At 44.1% G+C, this 9,526-nt stretch overlaps 1 protein-coding gene across 1 annotated transcript; it reads right to left on the minus strand.

Moving 5' to 3' along the window:
- Positions 1-722: 722 nt before the first annotated feature.
- Positions 723-6,738, minus strand: LOC146173050 (uncharacterized). Its single transcript, XM_084585108.1, has 5 exons — positions 6,503-6,738; positions 4,394-5,237; positions 3,560-3,628; positions 2,448-2,537; positions 723-836 (listed from the first exon to the last, which is right to left on the minus strand). Exons 1-5 carry the CDS (start codon positions 6,736-6,738, stop codon positions 723-725), a joined length of 1,353 nt encoding a protein of 450 aa, XP_084441234.1.
- Between the last annotated feature and the right edge of the window lie 2,788 nt (positions 6,739-9,526).

The following is a 9,526-nucleotide window of genomic DNA, read 5'->3' on the forward strand; positions in this document are numbered from 1 at the left end:
CGACTTATGTAAGAAATGCTCAGAATCTATTTTCGGTATCCTGAGCTGCACGGGTTCCTCTGCATTTCTGGTACGAGCAACTTTTGCGAGCGGATGACCACCTGATAATGGTTGAGTGTTGCTCTACGGACCAAGAAGCAGATGACGCTCAGTATGAAGACTACCTGAAATGCTCAAGCTACACATTTTTCTGTGCACAAACCGGCTTGTTTCAATCTCGTTCTAAGTCAGAGATGAGCAATCAAATGGACGCCAACTTTATTTCGCCCGATTCTAAGTGAGCAGGTCACCTGGAAACAACCTGCTGCTATCCGGGACATCGTATGCACATGTTTCAGATGTTCTTGCGTGCTCCTCGGAGGTTCTACGGAGCTTAGCGCTGGCTATGCTGTCATGGAAGCAAGAAAAGAGGTTACACGTCCTACGAGGAGAGCACAAGGCGTTGAAAATGTGTGTTAGCCCTGGGGAGAAGGGGGGAGGCGAACAGCAACACCTTTGGAGAGCGAGTTACCGACACATGGACGTTTCTCTCGTGAGGGCGCAAACAAGTACAAGCTCGCAAAGGTAACGAAGTAGAATAGAGGCTAAGTGTACAATAACGTTGGATCTAAATAAATGTGTGTGACGTGTCGTGTCATGACATGCGCTTGAAAATGAAAGTCTAAAATCTGTTTTTTTACTTCACATCGGCACATAGACCACCTTTAAAATTTTTATTCTGTTTAAATAGGAGGCGCTGTGGTTGCCGTGGTATCGGAGAGACTTGTCACTGTGGCCTCCAGGTCCGGGCTTGTTTGCACCAGGATTACCGTGTATGTAATGATGGAACCCGCCATCTGAATAAAAAGCACGGAAATAACAATACTTAAGCAGAGAATCCCCAAAATACAGCTTTGTTGGCGCCGATGCTCTACGCATGACATATGAAGTGTCTCAAATTATTTCGTGCCGATGTTTCTGTCCGAAGCCGTGTAAGGTACATCGGTACAATCTGTACTTACGAATTTCACGGTGGGCAGAGATTGTTTGAGATACTGCAATTGAAACAATTATCTTCCTAAAATTACGTTTAAGAATAACAAATACAAAGCTAAAAAATCACTCTCACTTGGTAATATAAGCTTATCTGCGTGTGCAGTAAAGTTCAGGTTCCAGCTATGTAAGTTGATCCTATAAAGTAAGAAGCGAGGTTTTTATGTATAAGAGCTTTCGCAAATGTGAAGAGGGTATCGGTTCCCCTTGGCGTTAGGCTTCCTGCTTATTTATTTACCAGAAAGCGCGAGTATCAACCGCCGAGTAGTTAAGCTCTTTATAACGGAAGACAGGGGCGAAAACAGTGAGAATACGCGCATGCGCACATTGAACATTTCGGTGCAGCTTTCCTCAGCCAGGCCGTTTAGGCAACCAGACACAACCCCACCTGCTTTTTTTTTGCCCGTTATCGCTATTTCTTTCGCTTTCTGCATGCCACTCATTCCGCTGAGAAAAGATTATGAACGTTAGGAAAGAGAATATCGTCTCCCCTTCTTTCTCGTAAGAGAGGAAGGTGTGAACTGATAAGCGAAATAGACAGATGAGATGTCGTTGCTAATGCACTTCACGTTTTTCAACGCATTTCGTCAGCTTTCTTACCAGTACGAGCAAAGAAATCCTTCTTTTGTTTTTGCTCTAAAAAAAAAAATTTATTTCTATTAACAGTTTGGTCAGGCGTCCGCGGTATTCTTTGCAACATAGGAGCTACTAATCAGCAGAACTTGCAGTGGCAGATGCCTTTTTTTGTGGCAGGAATATGCTGCGTACACCATAGCAGAATGAATCAGGAAAAATTCTGTAACACATTTCATTCAGCTGAAGAACTGCTACTCAACCCTTTCTTTATAACTTTGTGGCAACGTTCATGGAAGAAAAGGGGATAAGACGCTTAAGTTGTTCAAAAGATATTCAAAAAGCCTTTCCAGAAAAAGTATTTCCAGTTGCACCGGGCTGCTCGTAAAGCACACAGGCGTATTCTCGCACAGTCAGTCGCTGTGCTTCGTTATACGACGCTTATCGACTCGGCAGTCGACGATCGCGCGTTTCGGTCAAAACATTGTGAGGGCGTACCTTACGTACCAGGGGGAAATAATTTCGAAATGACCCAATTTTCATGCATCACTGATGGTTATGAAAAATGCACAGACCGCACAGTTGTGCAAGTCCTTAGAACAAATACCCCGCTGCTTGAGCTAGCGACGGTAACGTTATTACCTGATTTTTCCTGTCATAACTGGTATCAAAGTCTAACCATGAACATGAGAGATCACATTCATAGCTCTGAAGTCTTCAAAGCTTCTGCGAGAGATAAGCACTCACCAAGTCAAGCGTACGCACAAATCTGCGCAAGAAGGCACTAAACTGTGCCAGTTAATTACGCTAGTGTCTCTCCACAGACATTTGGGGTGACTTACGGAAACAAGCAATGCCAAGTTGATTTTGAAGAAATCGCTGCCGTTGAGGCTGATGTCCTCTGGATTTATACTGTTATGCAAGTACTGAACCTAGAACGAAAATTACAGGTAGCATGTTTTAGTAAACTTGACAAGTCTTGCGGGATAAAAGGAGCACTCATAACAATTACCACAGTTCTATAAAATAGACAACGCAACGAGTGCCCTATTGAAGCGGATACTTACTGAAAATCTCGAGTAATTTGCTTAAGAGAATAGTGCACTATTAAAGAACTGAATGCAGAAATTTTGAGAGCACTATAGAATGTATATTGCAGAAATGCGAAAGCCTGAGCGTTGCTGCTGCACACGCTGCATCGGGTTTGTTATCGTTCTCATTATCAACGAAATGCACAGTCATCATCATCGCTACTATCATCATTATCATTATAACTAATTGCAGCGTAATTGTCATTGCTATTTCATCCTCACGCTAGAGGAGGAGAATTACGATGCGCTGCTCACGATCCCTGGCCTGGTGTATAGATGGCCTAAACGCTCAGTTGGGGATCCACTCGGTTGGAGGCTCGATTCCCGACGGATGCAGAATTTTTTGTTAGATGATTGACAAATACAGTGGACACTCTACTTCCGGCGCATGCGCAATGAAGCTGTATAGCTGAGTCTGACGTCACATGTGGGCGCAGCGAGGAGATTAGCGCGGCAGTCGCGGCGAGCAGCTGCGGCTCGGCGTAACCGGTTGTCATGGTAACTGCGAATGCTCAGTTGTGGCGCCGGCTGGGCAGCGCGAAATGTGCTTCTGCTAGCCTAGTGTAGCTTTCGCTACAAAAGGTAATAAATCGACATGCAGGCTGTGCTTAAATTTTAATGATATACCGCCGGGACCATTCTGCAACAACTGAGTAAGATAATCGATTTTTTTGTGTGTGAGGTCATCAGCAGGTAGGCAGCAAGCTACGGTCACAGTTCAAATAAAACCTTTCATAATATCTGTATATATTATCCCAGTGAGATGTGCAATGTAAGGCACCCAGAACACCTTCTTGCCCCGTTTGTAATTTAGCTGTAACTAAATACTCGTTGCCAGCGGTAAACGCGAGTAATCACCATACCTGGTGGCTGTAAGCTATTATGCGATCCATTGTTTCCGTTCTTCGGCATAAATTCTTGATATCTTGAAACTGAAAGCAGAGCAGCAGACACGATTCAGCATAACAATATCGAAGATGGGTTGTGTCCTCATTCCAAGAGTTCATGGCGTTTTACACAGCGCTAACCCACTTAATCCTGCATATAATTATGTATAATCGATCCAACCTGTGGTGTAAGACAAAACTTTTATGTATTGCGACTTAAATAATGACAGCTCTGTTTTTGTCTCACCGGGAAGACATTCTGAGTAATTGAATGCAGGGGCACGGGATTGAAATCCCCTAAAGTAAGCAGAAAAGATGCGGCCTCCATGAGAAACATTTCTCATTCTTAAATTACAATGTAAGTACATTGAATTGTAATGTGTTGTAAATATATTACGGTGGAAAATTTCTTCATTAAAGTTGTTCGTTCAAGGCCTCCTAACATCGGAAAACACAATACGCGATAAGCAAACTACTTTTTGTTTAGTAAGGGTTGCATTGACATGAATGAAATGGCGATGCTTGAAGCTACGTCACCGTTCTGCAACGATACCTGAGTACAGTCACTACAAGAGCTCGTTTCTCAAAGTCGTACAAATTGCAATCGGAGAAACATATTTCGATATTAGGAATTGTAGCTTTAAGTTTTTGAGCTAAAACAATGGTTCACTCAGCATGTGATTACTGACAATATTATGATACATATGTGCAAGTGAAATTGAAGATATCTGATGAAATAAAAATTCGGTTGCGATCACAGCATGTGTCACGCGCAATCACTAAGAAACCAGAAAAAAAAGTAATACTTACGGCATTGGACAGTGATTGGCTGACTTTAGCAAGCTTGAGAAATTCATAGGAGGTGAACGCCGAGTAGCCGATGGCAATCCATAGCTCAGTCCTTTTCAGTCCTTCCGTGATGATGGTATACAGGGAGATACAAGTAACCAAAAGAAGTCCCACGCTGGACACCACGATTGATCTCTGCCAGATGCCGTTGATATCATTCTTCAGTTCCAAGACAGTGCAAAGGTGAAGCCTCATTGCTTGCACTTCCTTAGCAGCTTCCACTTCGGAGCCCAGAAATTTGTGGCCTACGTAGCCATCCAACTTTTTCTTCAAGAAGGCCACATAACTTTCAAGCACCTCAGACGAGTTCCGAAGAGCGCTAAAGTTGACACTATCGTACGTGAAGAACAGCACTGCCGCGAAGAAGCCGCACACCCTGTTCAAAATCTCTCGAAAGCTTAGCTGGTCATCAATATCAACTTTCTGTTCCTGATGGAACAGCGCCACTGTGTAGCTTACGAAGTAAATGACGAACATCAGTATCGCTGACAGGTCGGACCAGAAAAAACTTTTCTGCCCGCAACACTTGCATGCCGGAATATTGATGTCTTTCTCGAAATGCCCGGCCTTGATAAAGAAGTCTAGCAAATTACGGCAACCAACGATCATTGTCAGAAAGTTACCGCTGGCCTTGACAATCACAACAACGTGCAGAAGGACAAGAAGAGACTTCGTGAAGAACCGATGCGTGTCACTGAGTTCTATCGCGTGTCGAGTAACGACGTCAATCTCGAACCAAAGAAAGAAAGCGAAGCATGCTGCTGCGTACAGGCTGTACCAGTGAAGCCAGACTATCTTGGGAGATCTGCAAACACAGATAGAAAGGTTTACTGTAAAGAAGCTATGCGGACAACGCTAAATAAATCAAGTAGTACTCAAAAAGTGTGCTCTGTAAGAACCTTTTGTTAGAAAAATTGTATTCGACTTAGACAGCAAGAACAAAAAAGGTTTTTCAATGTAGATGGACCGACAGTTAAGTACCCTTCGGCAATTGTACTGGACAGTATAGTATTTAAGGTTCGATAGCAACCGCGTTATGGTTTGAAATGTATTGCTATTCCATTCATTAGTGATAGTTTCAGGTTACCCTAAGAGTATGGACCTCACGCCAGAAGTAGTAGACATTAGAGTTTTGTGTTGTGCTGCGTTGTATTGGCTTTTATGGCGTCTAAGCAGGTAAGGTAGCATACACCAAGCACGAAGACATTAAAGGTTCTTTCGGCATACTGGACGCTCACAATAAGGCAACAGTGAGGCGTTCAATTAGATCAAACACAATAGAGACAGATGGCATCCTAGACGTTGAGGACTACAGATATCTAAACATTTACCAATATAGAGAGCTATAAGTCATCTATTAGTCGTATAAGGAAGGAAACCCCAAAGCTATAGAAAACCACTGCCCAAGAAGAGCATAAAATTTCATTTTGCGGAAAGTGACGCACACAAAGGCAGCTAACAGCAACTGACACCACTGAAAGGATAGGAGATTTTCCAGGTGTGCTGATCAATGTGAAATCGTAATACAGTCATGAAACCTGGCTTGAGAGCAAATTAAAAAAAAAAAAAACGGCCCCATGCTGTCAGAAGGATCAGAGCACATTACCTATGAATTTCGTATTCGGTATTCTACTGGCGATTTGTAATGCAAGAACAGCAAACTAAAAAATTCGGAAGTCATGAGCGTATACAAATCCCACCTGCAGGAGGGGATGTTTTGCTTCCACTTCCAAATAAGTTATCCTAATGACTGCATTATTTCACATTTATCAACGCCCCTTAAATCTCCCATGTTTTCCTTGGTGTCAGCGACGGTTTGCTCACTTTGTATGCATTAAATTTCTTTGTGTGATCGGCCTTTAGGAACACTGCGAGTGGTCAGTTTGTTTAAATAGTAAACATTTTACCGAACGCAGTTTTGAAGTACATTTTAACAGCAATGTCTCCTACAGGGCATGTTTGCACACTGAATTCTTTTATAGTAATGCTAAAGAGGTTTGCAGCGTGATGCAGCGCTAGCACACATCTCTCTCTCTCTCTCTCTCTCTCTCTCTCTCTCTTGGCATTCACCTCGGAGGTTTTGCGAACAAGTCATTGACGAAGAAGCAGCCGCAGAGACGGCAAAGCCGCGCTTGAAGAGCCAAGCTTCTGAGCATGTTGCTGTATCGCGCCGGTTTATGCTTGTCACCTTTACGACAGCCCTGGAAGTCACCCTGAGCAGGGGCTACATCAACGGTGAAGGGTGCGATTGGTGTGCGCTTGGCTCGCGGGACATCGGGCGCTGAGCTGTTCACGTTAGCACTCATGGTGAGACCTGTAGAAATGAGATCGAAGAAGTGAACATGCGGTAACTGCTTCCCAAAGCGGTTTTCTATACACTGTGGATTCCACATAAAACGCCCTCAGTTTCAGATATATTCAGAGAAATACCTCGTTCCAGTTATTTTATTGGGAACGAGATGCTTTCAAATCGTTCTATATAGAACGCTATAGTCCGTAAGTCGGATGTTTCCTTTTTTAAGCGGAACGAGTTCAGTTTGAATGGAATAAGCTCAGTTTAAAAGGCCTAGTTGTTCCAAATTTACTGCGTTCCATATAATCATAACGGTTTGTTCAATACCACCCAGTATATGTATGTGAGACGTAAGTATTAAAATAATTTCAACACTTCCCTACGTGGTCAGAATGACTGCCATTAACATGGTGGTTCTGGAACATTGATAGAACCCGCCTCCGTTTTCTGAACATCTGAACGCTTAGCCCATGTTATATGTTCTTTGCAGCGTGTACGCATTAGATGTGCGTGTACCATAAAAAGAATGTTTATCAAAACATGTCTCGTAAACAAAAAAAAAAATGAAATTTAGAAGTAGCGTGCAGCGCACATTAATCATTCTATATACATGTCTATGAAGGACAAATATAGTTTAGTTTGCAATGACCTGAAGGATCGCTTCAGCTTAATATAGAATAATTTGAAACTGTTTTTATCCCCAACGTTTCCTGAAATCAGAGTAAAACACTCTTGAAAAAATACCTTGTCTGATTTGACTGTGAGCTGGTTTACATGCAGCGCTGTCCCTGGAAACACAAAGACACCGTCACCTGTAAGGCGAATCGTAATGAACAAGTCCTGTGAGCTCCTGCGACAGAACCGCCCATGAAGGTGTGTGGGCGTGAACCAAAAACTCAGGCGTGCCTGTTCGAATGACGTCTATGCAGTATTTCCCGTTCAAACGACATCCTGTAGATGAACGTGTCATAGGCGCCTACTCAAAGGGCCATAGCGTGATGAGTGGTCCTGTTGCCTCTTAATCATCACCCGTGTGGTGAACGGTGCAATGGCAACATGCCTGTCCCTCGCTAACGACCAATACCTTTTTTTGCAATGCCTCCACTCATTCTCGCTTTCGCCATCCTCTTGTAAGTAATGTCCAAACGACGTGACGCTTGATCTCACCTGGACCATTAATGGAAGCCCAAACGGGGCAATACGTATCCCGTTTTGACCCATCGACTCTGGTGGACAAAAGGTCGCCGTTGCCATGGTGGCCCATAGAGTCACTCCCGTCATGTGTGGAGGGGTCGACCGCCTTATTTATGCAAACGGGGAATGTAGAGCGATACCCGCACGCAACTGGTCGCTGAATGTTTCTTGTGCATCGAGTGCCAAGGCTTTGCGACACAATTTAGCGTTGATTGCATATTTAAGGCCCGCCTGTTGGCGGCCGGTGTTGCCGGAGTTGAAGAGACAATAGAAGGCTCTGACCGTTGGGTAACGATTAGAGTTGAGGCGCCCGAGAAAGTAGTGGGCGACACTGAATGGCACACACTCGAAGAGTTGTTCATTCAGTCTTCATCTTGAGATTGAATGCAATTCGATTTGTGGTTTCGTATTTGTTATAAAGCGCAAAACATTCATTGCCATTTTCGCTCCTGCTTGTTTGGCTTTAGGTCGTGTATTAAAGCACCGCATTCTTAAGAATATTAACTGCAGCAAGCGGTATGGCGTAGTGAGTGAGTGCGTATGGGGAGACTTAAATATAACAAAAGAGACCTCTGCCTGCGCAACTTTTCTATAACAGTCCAGCATGAAGTAGCGCAAGAAAGAACGCTGACAATCAGGGTCATGTGACATGGAAACTTGGTATTAGAGGGGAGTAGTCTGACATGAAAACTTGGTATTAGAGGGGAGTAGTCTGACATGGAAAGTTGGTATTAGAGTGGAGTAGTCTGAAAAATCTGGCTTCGCAGGTGCTTCTTTTATTTTCCTTGAACGAACGACGCACCGTCGACAGTTCACGTAAAAACAATATGAAGTTTTACGTGTCACGACAACGCTCACTTCATGCACTCGCCAGCGATTCAATAGCCCGTTAGGCTTTGTAAGTGCCCTATCGAATGGCCTCCACATACTTTTCATCTATATGAAGCGGCCATTCGATACACACACACACACGTGTGTGTGTGTGTGTGTGTGTGTGTGTGTGTGTGTGTGTGTGTGTGTGTGTGTGTGTGTGTGTGTGTGTGTGTGTGTGTGTGTGTGTGTGTGTGTGTGTGTGTGTGTGTGTGTGTGTGTGTGTGTGTGTGTGTGTGTGTGTGTGTGTGTGTGTGTGTGTGTGTGTGTGTGTGTGTGTGTGTGTGTGTGTGTGTGTGTGTGTGTGTGTGTGTGTGTGTGTGTGTGTGTGTGTGTGTGTGTGTGTGTGTGTGTGTGTGTGTGTGTGTGTGTGTGTGTGTGTGTGTGTGTGTGTGTGTGTGTGTGTGTGTGTGTGTGTGTGTGTGTGTGTGTGTGTGTGTGTGTGTGTGTGTGTGTGTGTGTGTGTGTGTGTGTGTGTGTGTGTGTGTGTGTGTGTGTGTGTGTGTGTGTGTGTGTGTGTGTGTGTGTGTGTGTGTGTGTGTGTGTGTGTGTGTGTGTGTGTGTGTGTGTGTGTGTGTGTGTGTGTGTGTGTGTGTGTGTGTGTGTGTGTGTGTGTGTGTGTGTGTGTGTGTGTGTGTGTGTGTGTGTGTGTGTGTGTGTGTGTGTGTGTGTGTGTGTGTGTGTGTGTGTGTGTGTGTGTGTGTGTGTGTGTGTGTGTGTGTGTGTGTGTGTGTGTG

This window comes from Amblyomma maculatum, chromosome 11 (genome assembly GCF_055883805.1).
Source record: "Amblyomma maculatum isolate TAMU_Amacu chromosome 11, ASM5588380v1, whole genome shotgun sequence".
Taxonomy (NCBI): Eukaryota; Metazoa; Arthropoda; class Arachnida; order Ixodida; family Ixodidae; genus Amblyomma; species Amblyomma maculatum.